At 48.3% G+C, this 18164-nt stretch overlaps 1 protein-coding gene across 4 annotated transcripts in view; it reads left to right on the top strand.

Moving 5' to 3' along the window:
• LOC132818445 (nesprin-2-like) overlaps window positions 1–18164 on the top strand; it is a 311316-nt gene that overhangs the window by 98017 nt on the left and 195135 nt on the right. For all 4 annotated transcript variants that reach the window (XM_060829512.1, XM_060829513.1, XM_060829511.1 and 1 more), the window contains 2 exons: window positions 5031–5201; window positions 11866–11991. In XM_060829512.1, the coding sequence (XP_060685495.1) occupies window positions 5031–5201; window positions 11866–11991 (297 nt within the window). The remainder of the gene's footprint in view (window positions 1–5030; window positions 5202–11865; window positions 11992–18164) is intronic.

The following is an 18164-nucleotide window of genomic DNA, read 5'->3' as shown; positions in this document are numbered from 1 at the left end:
ATTTGACAAGCTTTCCGGAGTTTATTTGCAGATGTAATTGCCAGAATAGATGCAGTAGAACCAATAGATGTGGTGTATTTAGATTTTCAGAAAACTTTTGATAATGTCCCATAGAAGAGGTTAATGTTCAACATTATGGCACACTGGATTGGTGGTCATATATTGGCTGTAGGGATGAGTGCATAATGTTTGGAATGGAAGGTGGTGACAGGTGGAGTACCGTAGGTTAACACTGCTTAGGCTGCAGCTGTTCACAAAGTGGGGATGAGGGAATTACATGTGGCATTTCCAAACTTACAATGACTCAAAACACAGTGGTGAGGACAGTGCAACGAGGCATCAGGGTAATTTAGACATGTTGAGTGAATGGACAAGTATGTAGCAGACGCAGTATAATGTGAATAAGTGTAAAGTGATGATTAGAGTGGTGCTGGAAAAGCACAGCAGGTCAGGTAGCATCTGAGCAGCAGGAAAATCGATGATGGGCTTTTGCCCGAAACTTTTATTTTCCTGTTCCTTGGATGCTGCCTGACCTGCTGTGCTTTTCCAGCACCACTCTAACCTTGACTCTAATCTCCAGCATCTGCAGTACCCACTTCTGCATAAGTGTGAAGTGGTCCGCTTTGGTACAACAAACAGAATGGCAGAGCATTATTTACATTATGTTTGGGAAGTAAAGCTGTCCGAAGGGATCTGGGTGGCTTTACACACCTGCCACTGAAAACAATTAGGAAGGTAAAGGGTATGTCAGCCTTCGTTGCTGGTGGGTTTAATTACAGGAGCAGAGATAACGTCCTGCAGCTGTATTTGGTGAGCACACACCTAGAATGTTGTCTGCAGTCCTGGTGTCCTCACCAAAGAAAAAAATATCCTTTCTATAACGGGAATGCAGTGAAGGTTCATGAGGCAGGTTGCTGAGATGGCAGGAGAGCCTGGGTTAACTAGGGCTGTGTTCACTGGGGTTTGGAAGAATGGCGGGGGGTTTTATTGAAATGTATAAAACTCTGACAGGGCAGGACAGCCTGGGTGAGGGGGGATGTTTCCTGTGCATTGCTGAGTCAGGGGTCACAGCCTCAGGATACAGGGGAGGGGTATGCCCGTTTCGGACTGAGCTGCGGAGAAATGTCTTCACTCAGAGGGCAGTGACTCTCTGTGGAATCCTTTGCTAGAGAAGGCTGTGGAGGGAAAGCCATCAAATACATTTTAAAAGGAAATGGATCTGGGCAGAAGCTGCTGCGTCTACAGCAGGAAGGGGACAGAGTCAAGAGTGTGGTGCTGGAAAAGCCCAGCAGGTCAGGCAGTGTCCGAGGAGCAGGAGAATCGACGTTTTGGGCTGGGCACTCGTCAAAGTTAATCAAAGGTCTGGGCTGAATCTGTTCCTGCGGGGGGGGCGGGGGGAGGGGAGGAGGTGGGGGTTGGTGTTTGTGGCTGTGGAGGGTGCAAGAGGGAATGGCTCTGTATCTGCAAATGGGGATCACTGGGTCAGTGAAGGTCAAACCCAGGTACATGCTGAGGTGGAGATAAGGAGACCTGAAGGTGTAAAAGAGGGGGCATGGTAGGCTACAGGAGGGGCTTTTATTTGGCAGTGACCCTCCACAGGAGTTGGGGGTGGTGTGTGGGAGCAACGGGGGTGGGGTGGAGGGCATCATTGAGGTGTAATGTCGGTTTCGGAGACAGACGACATTCATTGCGGTGGGTCTCAACATGGGGAGGGTGATGTAAATGGGCAGTTGAGGTCAGGGATGTGGAAGCTTTGTGCCAGGTGGCTGGGGGTGCAGGGTGGGGTCCTGGTGACCAGGCACTGTACAGTACTGACAGTGTCCACCATGTGCTGCTACCACGTGCTGTGAAATGCAACTGACCAGTACCCAAGGTCTAGCAGGGTCTGTCTCAGTTTGATGTGTGAATGTGCTGCTGGACCTTCGGACATTGAAAGGGCAAATCCATAAAGCACGTGTTTGTGAAAGGCAGCTATGTTTAATTTCTAACCATATCTTCTCCCATGTACAGGAGATGGGCTCAGGGTTCCATGTGTGGGGAAGCAGTCAGGGCTGCTCTGGGCTGCTAAAAAAAGACCTGGATGTAAGGAGATGCCAGGGAACTGTAGGATATCCGAGGGATGACAAATTGTTCTGGCAATGGGACTGGAATCTGATGGGGTAGATACTTAATGTGGCTCATTTAGGAAGATATAGTGAGAGAATTCACTTGGTCTTCCAGCAGAAAAGGCCTCCAAAAAACCTGACAAAATACGGACTTAACCAAAAAGACACAAGATGAGCCCCTACCTGTTTTCCTCGAATCAGAAACTGGTTTGTTCACTCTCTGTCCCTCTCTCTCTCTTTCTCTCTATTGGTCCCTGACTGGTTTTCTTGCTTCCTTTCTCCACTCTTCCTTGTCCTGCAATCTTTCCTTCTGTTCTGTCACATGCAGCTTGTATGTATGTTCCTGCTATTTTCTGCTTCTCCCAATTTGTTACTCTCTTCATCTGTCTGTTAATTGTATTTGCCTTGTTTTCTCTCTGCCTTTCTCTCTCTCTCTCTCTCTCACCCACTCTCTCTCTCTCTCTCAATCATTCTCTCCGCTCAGTTGGACTGCAGCATCTCTGAATTTCTGACCTGTCTAAGTTGTATAGGAGACGTTGCAGGCTGTACGACACAGAACCCCGTGAGTGTCTGTGCTAATATGTGCGTTTGTGTGCATGCATTGTGTGTGTGCGAATGAATGTGTGTGTATGTGTGCGAGTGTGTTTGTGTGGCTGCATGAACGTGTGCACGCCAGTGTATTTGTGTGTGAATACATACTTGTTCAAATGTTTGTGTGTGTGTGCATGCATGTGTGTGTTATGTGCATGCATGCACATATGTGTGCAAGTGTGTGTGTGTGTGTGTGTATGTGTATGTGTGCGAGTGTGTGTGTGTGTCTGTGTGTGTGTATGTGTGCGAGTGTGTGTGTGTATGTGTGCGAGTGTGTGTGTCTGTGTGTGTGTGTGTGTGTGTCTGTGTGTCTGTGTGTGTGTGTGTCTGTGTGTCTGTGTGTGTGTGTGTGTGCGAGTGTGTGTGTCTTGTGTCTGTGTGTCTGTGTGTGTGTGTGTGTGCGCGCGAGTGTGTATGTGTGTGTAACTCCAGGTGATTTGCCCTCGATTCCTTTCTGCTGTGTTTTAACAAGGGCCTGGAGGACATTGGGAGAGGAGGGAAATTAATAGATCCTTAAAAATGACAAAAAGGTCAACGTGATTATGTGGCTAGAGAATGAATTTCTTCTGGCCCAGAGCGATGTCTGCTAATGGTTTCTGGGAAAAATACAGAAAGATTACATTAACAGCTCACAAAACATTGTGTTCTTATTGAATTCATGTCTCAGTCCCTTGCTGCAGCGCCACCTGAGCTGTTAAGGTAACCGTGGAGCTCTAATCAGCTCCTTCAGATGCACCGGTTGTTTTTGTTTTACTCTGGAGCCTTGTATTACACCGAGGATTGATCCTTGAACTCAGAAATATCTCACTGGGGGATGGCAAGGAAATAAAGAGCCAATCGGTCAATCCAAACAGAACATTATGTTATTCCTGCTCATTATCTCATGTCTGAGTGTGACGCATTCTTTGTCAGCTCCAACATCTGACTAGTTTCCCTCTACCTCTCATATCAGCTGTGAATCACCAACTAACTCGCCTGCCTCTGAGTCAGGGGGGAGAGTCAAGACATAGTGTGTTGCAGGTCAGGCAGCATCCGAGGAGCAGGAAAATCGACGTTTCGGGCAGGAGCCCTTCATCAGGAATGAGGCTGGGAGCCTCGGGATTGAGAGATAAATGGGAGGGTGGGGCTGGGGAGAAGGTAGCCAAGAGTGCAAAAGATGGATGAAGGTGGAGGTAAAGGTGATAGGTCAGAGAGGAGGGTGGAGGGGGTAGGTGGGAAGGAAGATTGGCAGGTAGGACAGGTCATGGGGATGGTGCTGAGCTGGAAGGTTGGAACTGGGGTAAGGTGGGGGGAAGGGAAATGAGGAAACTGTTGAAGTCCACATTGATGCCCTGGGGCTGAAGTGTTCCGAGGCAGAAGATGAGGCGTTCTTCCTCCAGGTGTCAGGTGGTGAGGGAGCGGCAGTGAAGGAGGCCCAGGACCTCCATGTCCTCGGCAGAGTGGGAGGGGGAAGGGTAATTGAAATACTTGGCCCAACCGAGTATACACTTCCGCCACCACCCCCACCCCACCCCCATCTGAGTCAGGGGGCTGTCAGTGCTAACAGGATGTCCCCTTCCTCCCAGCCCAGGGTGGGGGATGGGTTACTGCTGACAGGATGTCCCCTACCTCCCAGCCCAGGGTGGGGGATGGGTTACTGCTGACAGGATGTCCCCTACCTCCCAGCCCAGGGTGGGGGATGGGTTACTGCTGACAGGATGTCCCCTCCCTCCCAGCCCAGGGTGGGGGATGGGTTATTGCTGACAGGATGTCCCATCCCAGGGTGGGGGATGGGTTACTGCTGACAGGATGTCCCCTTCCTCCCAGCCCAGGGTGGGGGATGGGTTACTGCTGACAGGATGTCCCCTACCTCCCAGCCCAGGGTGGGGGATGGGTTACTGCTGACAGGATGTCCCCTTCCTCCCAGCCCAGGGTGGGGGATGGGTTACTGCTGACAGGATGTCCCCTTCCCCCCAACCCGGGCCTGGGCAGGGTGGGGGAGTGTTGGTGGTGGTGGTGGTGGTGGTGGAGGGTCACTGCTGACATGGTGCCAGGCCCAGGCCCAGCTCAAGGTGCCAATTTTTAGCTGAGATGTTAGACTAAGACCCTCCCTTTGCTTGCAGGTAGATGTACTTTTTGATGGAGAGCAAGGGGTTTTACCTGATGACCTGGTCAAATATTTAACCCTCAGTCAACATCACCAGGACAGGTTATCATGTTGCTCGTTTTGGGGACTTGCTGTATACAAACTGGCTGCAGCACTGGATACATTACCAGGCACAGTCGGCCTGTAAGTATTTGGCTGTGCAGAACATGGTGTGTGAGCTGTGTTCCCTTTGTGCACCTTCCTCGCAGAGTGCGCTGCTCGAGATTGAGGAGAAGGTGTGTGAGCTGGCCCAGGCTGGTCAAGAAGGAAACGACACTCTACAACCCGATCTCGAGATCCTCTCCCACCGCCTGGGGACTTTAAAAGGCTGTCTGGTAACGTTCGAGGCAAAACTGCGAGATGGACAGAATAAGGGGCAGGTACAATCACAACACCCGAGTTCATTGTTTAACACCTACATTCTGCCAATACAACACCTACTTTACACACCTGGCACTCCACATCGCCCAAAACCTCCCCTTGTGTATTTCTCCACATTCTGTGCTGGCCTACACATCCTTGGACACAATGGGTAATTTAGCATGGCCAGTCAACCTCACCTGCACATCTTTGGACTTTGGGAGGAAATCCATGTAGACACGGGGAGAATGTGGGTCGAGAGTGTGGTGCTGGAAAAGCATAGCCAATCAGGCAGCATGCGAGGAGCAAGAGAATCGATGCTTCAGGCATAAGCACAGGAAGAACATGCAAACTCCACACAGATAAGAACACAATCCAAAGCTGTGATTGAACTGTGAGGCAGCAGTGCTAACCACTGAGCCACCATGGCACTCCCTCCCAGTATATTGCCCCAAACCAAGTTGTCTCCAAATTCCCTCCTCCATATCACTGTGTATATCCTCTGAGTCCCACTGTTATTCAGTACATAGCTCAATGCTCCCACACCATCTCCCCCAGTTTCCAACAGTTTGTATCATATATGCTACAGTCCATTCTCCCACTGTGCAATCTCCCACATGTACATCTCCTCTATATATGTTCCCTGTATTCCATTCTCTCCCTGTGTGATGAACTTTAAGTGGAGAGTAGAGAGTGTGATACAATTTACAAAGGAGAATGAATGGCAGTATACAGGAAATGGTTGAGCTGTAAGAGGGATAGAAGAGTGAACTGACCTAGGAATTCAGATTCATAAATCTGCCATCATGGGAGGACAAGCTAATAAAACTCACAAAAATAATTACATAGGATGATGACTTTGATCATTCCGATCTTGCAAACTAAACAAGAGGGTCTTCCATGAAACAGCACAAAACATCTGAACATACAAATTAGGAGTGGAAGGCAGCTTTCTGTTATTGATTTGCATGACGTGGGGAGGTGATGGCGCTATGGTATTATCACAAGCCTGTTATTCCAGACACCCAGCTCATGTTGTAGGTTTGAATCACACTGTGGAATTTAAATTAAATAAAAATGATCTGGAATCGAAAATTTATTGTCGATTATTAGGAAAACCCATCTGGCTCTCTACTGTCCGTGAGGGAAGGACGCTGCCGTTTCCAGGAGGACTGGCACATGTCTCAGACCCACAGCAATGTGGTTGATTCTTAATTGCCTTCTGAAATGGCTGAGCAAGCCACTCGATTGTAGAACTCACGAGGAAGTACCTGTAGCAAGTGGACTGCAGCGGTTCCAGAAGGCAGCTCACCCCCACCTTCTCGAATGCAAAAAGGGATGGGCAATAAATGCTGGCCCAGCCACTGAGACCTCCATCCTGGGAGTGAATTAAAGAATTATTTGGGTGTCACTGGCTAGACCAGCACCTCTTTGCCCAGAGGGCAGTTAAGTGTCAACCATATTGCTGTAGGTTTGGAGTCACGTTAAGGCCAGGATGGCTAATGATGGCAGATTTCCTTCCCTAAAGGACAACAGCCCCAGATGGGTTTTTCCAACAATCAACAATGGATTCATGATGATCATTAGACTCTTAATTCAAGAATTTTATTGAAGGTAAATTCCACCATCCCCCATGGTGGATTCAAACCCGAGTCTGCAGACATGGTCTTGATGAGGTGAGTGTGAAAGGATGTTTGTGGATGAATAGCCGAGTGACAGTAATGCCTCGAGGCCATCAGACCCCCTCAAGGCTTCGTGGCCCCCTGTGTGTAATCCAAATGCCACATTCCCATCTATTCCTCATAACTGTTGAGCCCCTCCCCCTAGCCTAGTGAGGATCTAACTCTATCTCAACAATATTCAGTGACTCCACCTCCACTACCTTCTGAGGTAGACAGTTCCAGAGTCATGCATCCCTCTATCTCTGTCTTAAAACAGTGTCCCCTGGTTTCGGACTGACCCACAAGAGGAAACATCCTTCCCTTACCCGCCTTGTCAAGACCATTCAGGATCTTATGCATTTCAGTCAGTCCCCCCAAACTCCGGGGGAAACAAGTCCAGACTGTCCAACCTTTCCCATAAGGCAACATACTCATTCCAGGGATCAATCCACTAAACAAAAGCAGAAATTGTAGGCAAAAGTCAGCAGGTCTGACGGCATCTGTGGAGAGAAAGCAGTGTAGAATCTCCACTGTATGGAAGCAGGCCATTCAGCCCATTGACTGTCCAAAGAGCAACCTCACCCAGACATCTATCCCCACATTTCCCATGGCTAATCCAGCTAGCCTGCACATTATGGGCAATTTAGTGTGGCTAATCCATCCTAATCTGTACGTCCTTGGATGCTCTTTGGAGGGTCAGTGCAGACTGAATTGGCTGAATGGCCTTTATCTGTACTGTAGGGATTTTATGGATCATCTCCTGTCAAATCCACTCGATATCATGATCTCCTGAGCCAAGGTAATCTCTAAGTATTGACAAATGCTCTTCTTGATTAACATTGCACCAGTTTAATCCAGAAAAATATCCAAGCAGTGGAGGTTCTGTTTGAAAGGCGTATGGACAGAGACATGAAGAGGCAGGGAATAGAGGGATATGGACCATGTGCAGGCAGATGGGATTAATTTAGAATGGCATCATGGTCAGTACAGACATGGTGGGCTGAAGGGCCTGTTCCTGTGCTATACTGTTCTATGTTCAGGAAGAGCAGAGCAGTTCAGGCAGCATCCAAAGTGCATCGAAATTGATGTTTCGGGCAAAAGCCCTTCCTTTATTCCTGATGAAGTGCTTTTGCCCGAAACGTTGATTTCGCTGCTCGTTGGATGCTGCCTGAACTGCTGTGCTCTTCCAGCACCACTAATCCAGAATCTGGTTTCCAGCATCTGCAGTCATTGTTTTTACCTCTGTTCTATGTTCAGTTCCATATCTTCCAATGTTTCATACAGTCCATAACTATAGCAATGATTTCTAATTTACTCCAAAAGTATTTAATTGGCTGTATAGCAGTTTAGACTGTGCAATATAAACATGAATTCTTTTGACAGTGTCTTATTTAATAGCTTCAAAGGTATATTTTCATCCCCATAAACCAAACACTTATGTAGCCCCAGTGTATCCTAAGTTCTGCTGCACCCTCACATTTTCCATTTGTAACGGTCGGCACAATACTCCCACCTTCATATATCTGGAAGTTATAAGCTGCAAGCTTGCCCTTTCAGCCCAGCCACTTCATGCTGGTTTTATTATTTACTTTTATCCAGGATTGTGGCTCCCTGCTGGTAATTCACCGTTACGTTCACTTGCTGCGTTCTCATCTTCTCCCACTTCCCTACTCAATTCTATGTTCATTGAAACCATTCTCAATCATCTGTTCAGTCATGATGGCCTTCCCCAGCATTTGGAACTTGAACCTAGACCCTCTGGCCTAAACGTAGGGACCCTACCACTGTCTGACAAAAGCCCTCAATTCTCTGTTCAATTTGATGTGGTTTCTGCATGGACTGTGTGAATGCTGTGTCACCCCTCCCCATCTGTACCTTATTGGTGAAACTCTGAATGAAAGGTTCTGTTTTCTCTGATGCTCATTGTTGATTGCATTGTTAATTAGTGCTCCAGGCTAACCCATCACCAGTTCTTGTTCCTCATTTAACCAGTTTATAAATGGATAATTAAAATCTCCTGCTGCTCCTTCCACTTCAATGGTTAATCTGGTGATGTATTCTCTACCTGTGGACCAGAAGGTCTGAGTTCAAGTTCCACTTGTTGCAGTGGTGACTCACAATATCTCTGAACAGATAGATTAAAAATACCTACTCTGGTGATGTGTTTCCATAGCAAAGGGGCTCAGCCCTTCTCTTGGGTTAGTCTATAGTGTATTGTTGCGTGGATGTTATTCAGAGCTAGTTTAACACCTGTAATATCTGAAAATGTCTTGCTGGTTAAAGCACAGCAGGTTAGGCAGCATCTCAGGAATAGGGAATTCGACGTTTCGAGCATAAGCCCTTCATCAGGAATGAGAGAGAGTAGCCAAGCAGGCTAAGATAAAAGGTAGGGAGGAGGGACTTGGGGGAGGGGCGATGGAGGTGGGATAGGTGGAAGGAGGTCAAGGTGAGGGTGATAGGCCGGAGTGGGGTGGGGTGGGGTGAGGGCGGAGAGGTCAGGAAGGAGATTGCAGGTTAGGAGGGTGGTGCTGAGTTGAGGGAACCGACTGAGACAAGGTGGGGGGAGGGGAAATGAGGAAACTGGAGAAATCTGAATTCATACCTTGTGGTTGGAGGGTTCCCAGGCGGAAGATGAGGCGCTCCTCCTCCAGCCGTCGTGTTGTTATGTTCTGCCAGTGGAGGAGTCCAAGGACCTGCATGTCCTCGGTGGAGTGGGAGGGGGAGTTAAAGTGTTGAGCCACGGGGTGATTGGGTTGGTTGGTTCGGGCGGCCCAGAGGTGTTCTCTGAAGCGTTCCGCAAGTAAGCGGCCTGCCTCACCAATATAGAGGAGGCCACATCGGGTGCAGCGGATGCAATAGATGATGTGTGTGGAGGTACAGGTGAACTTGTGGCGGATATGGAAGGATCTCTTGGGGCCTTGGAGGGAAGTGAGTGTGGAGGTGTGGGTGCAAGTTTTACATTTCCTGCGGTTGCAGGGGAAGGTGCCGGGGGTGGAGGTTGGGTTGGTGGGGGGTGTGGATCTGATGAGGGAGTCACGAAGGGAGTGGTCCTTGCGGAACGCTGATAGGGGAGGGGAGGGAAATATATCCCTGGTGGTGGGGTCCGTTTGGAGGTGGCGGAAATGACGGCGGATGATACGTTGTATGCGGAGGTTGGTGGGGTGGTAGGTGAGAACCAGTGGGGTTCTGTCTTGGTGGCGGTTGGAGGAGCGGGCTCAAGAGTGGAGGAGCGGGAAGTGGAGGAGATGCGGTGGAGGGCATCGTCGATCACGTCTGGGGAGAATCTGTGGTCCTTGAAGAAGGAGGCCATCTGGGCTGTGCGGTGTTGGAACTGGTCCTCCTGGGAGCAGATGCGGCGGAGACGAAGGAATTGGGAATATGGGATGGAGTTTTTGCAGGGGGCAGGGTGGGAGGAGGTGTAGTCCAGGTAGCTGTGGGAGTCGGTTGGTTTATAATAGATGTCTGTGTTGAGTCGGTCGCTCGAGATAGAGATGGAAAGGTCTAGGAAGGGGAGGGAGGAGTCTGAGACAGTCCAGGTGAATTTGAGGTCGGGATGGAAGGTGTTAGTAAAGTTGATGAACTGTTCAACCTCCTCGTGGGAGCACGAGGCAGCGCCGATACAGTCATCGATGTAGCGGAGGAAAAGGTGGGGGGTGGTGCCAGTGTAGTTGCGGAAGATGGACTGTTCCACATATCCTACGAAGAGGCAGGCATAGCTGGGGCCCATGCGGGTGCCCATGGCAACTCCTTTAGTTTGGAGGAAGTAGGAGGATTGAAAAGAGAAGTTATTGAGGGTGAGGACCTCCTCCCTACCTTTTATCTTAGCCTGCTTGGCTACTCTCTCTCATTCCCGATGAAGGGCTTATGCTCGAAACGTCGAATTCCCTATTCCTGAGATGCTGCCTAACCTGCTGTGCTTTAACCAGCAACACATTTTCAGCTGTGATCTCCAGCATCTGCAGACCTTATTTTTTGCTCTAACACCTGTAATATCTCCACTATGTTTGTGTTTTTCTTGGCAAAGAGCATTGTGCCAGTCTGGACTTCACTCACCCATTTCATCTCTTCCCATGACCCATGTACATTCTCTCTCACTGATTAATCTAGTTTTTTTTTGTTTAAAAAATCCATTAAGTGCAAAAGCAAGGATGTTACCATGGAACCTTTGTTAATTACTGGTTAAGCCTCAGTTTGAATGTTGGGTTCAGTTCTGGGTACCACACTTTAGGAAGGATTTCATGGTCTTGGAGAAAGTGCGGGGGAGATTCACAAGCAGTCAGCCAGGAATGAGGGACTTCAGTTCACGTGGAGAGACTGGAGGAGCCTGAGGAGAGATTAAATAGAGTTCTTTAAAAGTGAGGGTATTCTTCAGAGAAATGGTTTATAGCAGTGAGAGAGTTTGTAACCAGGGGACATGCCAGAAAGTCATTAATTGGCAAAAGAACCAAATGCAGCAAGTGGGTGTTTTTTTCAAGGCAGAGTGTTGATGTGATCTGAAAGGGCAATGGAAGCAGATTCAGCAACAATTTTCAAAATGGCAATTGATAAATACCTTTTTAAAAAATGTGTGGAGACTATGAAAGAAAAAGAGGACTAACTACAGATCTCCTTAATGATCCAGCTAAAACACACTGGGTAGAATGAGATCCTTCTGTAAGAAATGACGATTGAGGGAGAGGTAATGGGAAATAGATCAATGAGTTTATAAACGTTATAACATTCTAAAGAATCAGGGAGCTAGTCCACCAAAAGGAGTGTCTGACCAGTGGGTCTAAGGGACAGAAAGAGGCTATTTGGCCCCGAAATCCTGCTGTATCATTGCCAACAATGGCAGATTCTGGTCTCAATTCCAATGTCTTTTCTGTGCCCCTCATCTCCCCCCACCCCTATCATAATTCTTGATGCACTTGTCAATCAAACAATCCGAATTCCCACTATGTTCATCGATTGCCTCCCTGGAGAATACCTGTTAGTTCTGTTGATCCTATGTTTGACCAAACCTAACATTTTTCTCACTTATTAGGAGACACCTGCCAAAACGTTCGCACCAGCTGGTGGGACCTTCTGCCACACCCTGCCCACTGGCCAGCCAACCTTCATGGCTGTCAAACCCAAGCTGTCAAGACAGGACAGCCTGCAGCAACAGAAGGTAACTGTTCTGGTCTACAATCTTGTTTTTCTTCTTTATTTTTTCATGGGATGTGTTGCTGGTTTGACCAGTGTTTGTTACCTACTCCTCATTGCTCTTGAACTGACTGGGTTGCTCAGCCATTCCAGAGGGCAGCTATGAGTCAGCCTCATCACTGTGGGTCTGGAGTCACATGTAGGCCAGACCGGGTAAGGATGGCAGATTCCCTTCACTAAAGGACGTTAGTGAATTAGATGGGTTTTTCAAAACGTTGACAGTAGGTCATGGTCATCATTAATGAGACTGACTTTACATCATAGATTTTTAAAATTGAATTTAAATTCCACCACTGACTATGGAGAGATTTATACCCGTGTCCCAAGAAAATTAGCCCATAAGGTTTAGGAGCAGCAGTAGGCCATTCAGCCCATTGAGTCTGATCCACCATTCAGTGAGCTCATGGCTGATGTGATTATCTTCAACTCTGCGTTCCTGCCTTTCCCCATAATCCTTGCCACCCTTCCTGATTAAGAATCTGTCAGCCTCAGTCTCCTGTGTTGCACTTTTATTAGTCCAGTCTCAATGCAACACGTCACAATCTCTCCATAAAGGAATAGAGGGACATGTGAAAAACTGCTCAAATAGATTGATTAGTATGAGGTCACTATTGGAAGTTTATATCATTTTACAGTAAAAAGTGATGAAGGGCTTTTGCCCGAAACGTCGGATTTCCTGCTCCTTTGATGCTGCCTGACCTGCTGCGCTTTAACCAGCAACACATTTTCAGTATATAATTTTACACAAAGGATTTTCTATACTGGGGGCTTTGTCCTCTAGAAAAGAGAAATCCTGAGAGAGGTTAATGAAAAATTGCTAGGGCTAGGGTTGATGTTTCCAATTCCAGGAAAGATCAGGAATACACAGCTATAAATACCAGATGGTCAGGAAGAAATCCAGTCAGGGGAATTCATGAAAAACCATTTCAGGCAGAGTGGAGCAAAAATGTGGAGCTCATCATTTAAGGAGGAGTTGGCATTCTTTGAGTTATTTATTCATGGGATGTGATATTTTCCATCAGAAATTACTCCTGAGAAGGTGGTGCAAAGCTGCCTATTTGAGTCCGTGTGCTGTGGGTTGACCCACAAGACTCTGACAAAGGGAGTTCCAGGACTTTGACCCAGCAACAGTGAAGGAATGGTGATACGTTTCCAAGTCAGGGTGGTGTGTAGACTGGGACAGTTGTCAATCCCATATACCTGCTGCTGTGCTCCTTAGGGGTTTAGTTGGTGCTGTTAAAGGCACTTGGCTGAGATACTGCAGTGCATCTGCAGATGGACCACAATTGTGCACAAATGAATGTACTGTCAAAGGGGTGTGAAATAGCAGAATGCCATGCTGTCAGGGGGTCAGTACTGAGGGAAGGTCATGGTTTTGGAGGGTCAGTACTCAGGACTGCCAGAAGGTCAGCGCTCAGGGAGTGCTGCATTGTCAGAGGGTCTGTGCTGAGGAAGTGTCACACTGTCGGAGGGTCAGTGCTGAGGGAGTGCCGCACTGTTGGAGGGTCAGTGCTGAGGGAGTGCCGCACTGTTGGAGGGTCAGTGCTGAGGGAGTGCCGCACTGTTGGAGGGTCAGTGCTGAGGGAGTGCCGCACTGTCGGAGGGTCAGTGCTGAGGGAGTGTCGCACAGTCAGAGGGTCAGTGCTGAAGGAGTGCTGCACTGTCGGAGGGTCAGTGTTGAGGGAGCACCACACTGTCGGAGGGTCAGCGCTGAGGGAACGCCGCACTGTCGGAGGGTCAGCGCTGAGGGAGGGCCGCACTGTCGGAGGGTCAGCGCTGAGGGAACGCCGCACTGTCGGAGGGTCAGCGCTGAGGGAACGCTGCACTGTCAGAGGGTCAGTGCTGAGGGAGTGCCGCACTGTCAGAGGGTCATCGCTGAGGGAACACTGCACTGTCGGAGGGTCCATGCTGTCAGAGAAGCCTCAGTTTAATACTCTGATCACTGTGTTTGGAATGTGAAGTTATCATGTGGCTGTGGCTTTCGACAGTTACAAGAACACAAGACTTTGTGATTCAGTGAGAGCATTACCCACTGATACTGGTACTGCTATCTGAGAGCGAGTGAGGTCAGTCTGAGTGCTTTCGTGTAGATTAGACCCAGGGTTAAAGAGTTCAGGGTCTGGATGGTTAGTTTTGTTGCCAGTGATGTTGAACTCTCGGTAAAGTCTGAAATGTGTGGAGTACTGCAGCTACCTGCTGAGGCCTTGAGTTCAGACAGCAGCTCCTCAGTGATTTCATTTAAACTTCTCAAAGGGAAATGGAACACCGTCCTGCAGTGAGTGATCTGTAGATTTGCTTGTTTCTATAATTGACTGTGCAATGTTTTCTGCTCTCTCTCTCTCTCTCTCTCCCTCTCCCTCTCTCTCGCCCTCTCTCTCTCCCTCTCTCTCTCCCTCTCTCTCCCTCTCTCTCTCTCTCTCTCCCTCTCTCTCTCTCTCTATCTGGATGGTAAGGTGACAAGTGTTTTCTTTCATGTTTCATTTTCTCAATGGTCTGTTTGGGAATTTAGAACAGTGGGAACGGAGTTTAGGGCAGTTGAATGTTCCTCCTGCAGTGTGTAGGAGGTAAAGGTCACCACCAGTGTCCCTGTTGACTGCATCTGTGGGAAGTGAAGCTGAAAATGTGTTGCTGGAAAAGTGCAGCAGGTCAGGCAGCATCCAAGGTGCAGGAGAATCGGCGTTTCAGGCATGAGCCCTTATGCCCTTATGCCCGAAACGTCGATTCTCCTGCTCCTTGGATGCTGCCTGACCTGCTGCGCTTTTCCAGCAACACATTTTCAGCTCTGATCTCCAGCATCTGCAGTCCTCACTTTCCTCTGTGGGACGTGAACCCAACTCAGCTCCTCGGAAACCGTTTGAGGGAACTGGAGCTGGAGCTGGATGAACGGGAGGTGGAGGGGGTCATTGAGAGGAGTTATGGGGAGGTAGTTATACCACAGTCACATGAAGAAGGTAGATGGGTTACCGTCAGGGGTAGGAAAGGGAACCAGCAGGCAGTGCGGGGATCCCCTGTGGTGGTTCCCCACAATTACAAGTATACCGTTTTGGATATTGTTTGGGAGGAGGGGGGAGGGAGGGAAAGGAAACTTACCAGGACTAAGTAGTGGGGCACAGGTCTCTGGCACAGAGTCTGTCCCTGTTGTTCAGAAGGGACAGGCGAAGAGGAGCAGAGCATTAGTCAATGTGGACTCCATAGTTAGGGGGACAGAGAGGAGGTTCTGTGGGAGCGAGAGAGACTCACGGTTGGTGTGTTGCCTCCCGGGTGCCAGGGTTCGTGATGTCTCTGATAGTGTTTTCAGGATCCTTGAGGGGGGAGGGGGAGCAGCCCCAAGTCATGGCCCACATAGGCACCAACGACCCAGGTAGGAAGAGAGATGGGGGTTTAAGGCAGATATTCAGGAAGCTCGAGTGGAAGATTGGAGCGAGGACAAACAGAGTTGTTATCTCTGGTTTGTTGCCTGTGCTATGTGCTAGTGAAGTGAGGAATAAGGAGAGAGCAGAGCTGAGCGTGTGGCTGCAGGGATGGTGCAGGAGAGAGGGTTTTGAATTCTTGGATATTTGGAGCTCTTTCTGGGGAAGGTGGGATGGTCCTCACCTGAATCAGAGGGGTGCCAATATCCTGGGGGGGAGATTTGCTAATTCTCTAGCAAATGCAGCAGGGGGATGGGAACCTGACTTGTAGTTTGTGTGCTGGAGGTTGAGGGTAGTGAGGTCAGGGATAGGTTTACAAGGTTGTGAGAGGGCACCGGCAATCAGGAAGGTGGTTTAAGTGTGTGTACTTCAATGCCAGGATCATCCGGAATAAGGTGGGTGAACTTGCAGCATGGGGTTGGTACCTGTGATTTCGATGTTTAGATCAGAGTGGTGCTGGAAAAACACAGCAGGTCAGGCAGCATCCGAGGAGCAAGAAAATCGATGTTGCGGGCAAAAACCCTTCATCATTCCTGATTAATTTTCCTGCTTCTCGGATGCTGCCTGACCTGCTGTGCCTTTCCAGCACCACACTGATCTAAACTTTGGTTTCCAGCAACTGCAGTCCTCACTTTTGCCCTGGGATTTCAATGTTGTGGCCATTTCAGAGACATGGAATAGAGCAGGGTCAGGAATGGTTGTTGCAGGCTCCAGGATTTAGATGTTTAAGCAAGAACAGAGTAAATGGTAAAAGAGGGGGTGGTATGGCACTGTTAGTCCTGGACAGTGTTACGGTGGCAGAAGCGACGTTTTGAGGGCTCATCTACTGAGGTAGTATAGGCTGAGATTAGAAACAGGAAAGGAGAGGTCACCCTGTGGGATGTTTTCCAGAGCATCTGAGTTGTTCCAGGGATGGAAAGGATAGCAAAGATAATTCTTGATAGGAGCGAGACTAACAAGGTAGTTATTACAGGGGACTTGAACTTCCCCATATTGACTGGGAATACTGTAGTTTAAGTACTTTAGATGGGTCAGTTTCTATTCGTTGTGCGCAGGAGGGTTTCCTGACACAGTATGTGGACAGGCCAACAAGGGGTGAGACCACATTGGATTTGGTACTGGGTAATGAACCAGACCAGGTGTTAGACTTGGAGGTAGGTGAGCACTTTGGTGATAGTGACTTCAATTCAGTCATGTTTACAATAGCAATGGGCAGGGATAGGTATATACCGCAGGAAAAGAGGTGTAACTGGGGAAAAGGCAATTATGATGGGGTTAGACAAGATTTAGGATGCATAGGATGGGGAAGGAAACTGCAGGGAACATACTTGAAATGTGGAGCTTATTCAAGGAACAACCACTGCAGGTCATTGCATAAGTAAATACCGATCAGGCAGGGAGGAAGTTGTCGAAAGAGGGAGCCATGGTTTACTAAAGAAGTTGAAGCTCTTGTCAAGAGAAAGAAGAAGGTTTATGTGAGGATGAGGCATGAAGGCTCAGTTAGGGGGCTTGAGAGTTATAAGTTAGCCCAAAACGATCTAAAGAGAAGACGAAGAAGAACCAGGAGGGGACATGAGAAGTTGTTGGCAGGTAGGATCGAGGAAAACCCTAGGGCTTTCTCTAGGCACATCCGGAATAAAAGAGTAAGGTTAGGGCCAATCAAAGACAGTACTGGGAAATTGTGTGGGGGATCTGAGGACGTAGGAGAAGCGCTTAATGAATACATTTTGTCAGTATTCACATTGGAAAGGGGTAATGTTAGTGAGAATATGAAGATACAGGCTACAGGATTAGATGGGATTGCGGTTGACAATGAGGAGGTTTTAGCAATTTTGGAAGATCTGAAAATAGGTAAGTTCCCCTGGGTCGGATGGGATTTATCTTCAGATTCTCTGGGAAGCCAGGGAAGAGATTGCGGAGCCTTTGGCTTTGATCTTTATGTCGTCATTGTCTACAGGAATAGTGCCAGAAGACTGGAGGATAGCAAATGCTGTTCCCTTGTTCAAGAAGGGGAGTAGAGACAACCCTGGTAATTATAGACCAGTGAGCCTTACTTTGATCTTGGGTAAAGTGTTGGAAAGGGTTATTAGAGATAGGATTTATAATCATCTAGAAAGGAATAATTTCATTAGGGGTAGTCAACATAGTTTTGTGAAGCGTAGGTTGTGCCTCCAAAGCTTATTGAGTTATTTGAGGTGGTGACCAAACAGGTAGATGAGGGTAAAGTGGTTGATGTGGTGTATATGGATGTCAGTAAGGGGTTTGATAAGGTTCCCCATGGTAGGCTGTTGCACAAAATACAGAGGCATGGGATTGAGGGGGATTTAGTGGTTGGGATCAGAAATTGGCTGCTGGAAAGAAGACAGAGGGTGGTGGTTGATGGGAAATGTTCATCCTGGAGTTCAGTTACTAGTGATGTGCCGCAAGGATCTATTTTGGGGCCACTGCTGTTTGTCATTTTTATTATGACCTAGATGAGGGTGTAGAAGGATGGGTTAGTAAGTTTGAGGGTGACACAAAGGTTGGCAGAGTTGTGGATAGTGAAGGATGTTGTGAGTTACAGAGGGACATAGATAAGCTGCAGAGCTGGGCTGAGAGGTGGCAAATGGAGTTTAATGAAGCAAAGTGTGAGGTAGTTCACTTCAGAAGGAGTAACAGGAATGCAGAATACTGGGCTAATGGTAAAATTCTTGGCAGTGTAGATGAACAGAGAGGTCTGTGTCCAGGT

The sequence above is a fragment of the Hemiscyllium ocellatum genome, chromosome 8 (genome assembly GCF_020745735.1).
Source record: "Hemiscyllium ocellatum isolate sHemOce1 chromosome 8, sHemOce1.pat.X.cur, whole genome shotgun sequence".
NCBI lineage: Eukaryota > Metazoa > Chordata > Chondrichthyes > Orectolobiformes > Hemiscylliidae > Hemiscyllium > Hemiscyllium ocellatum.
The sequence above is the reverse complement of the archived record's forward strand: the minus strand, read 5'-3'. Positions and strand labels throughout refer to the sequence as shown.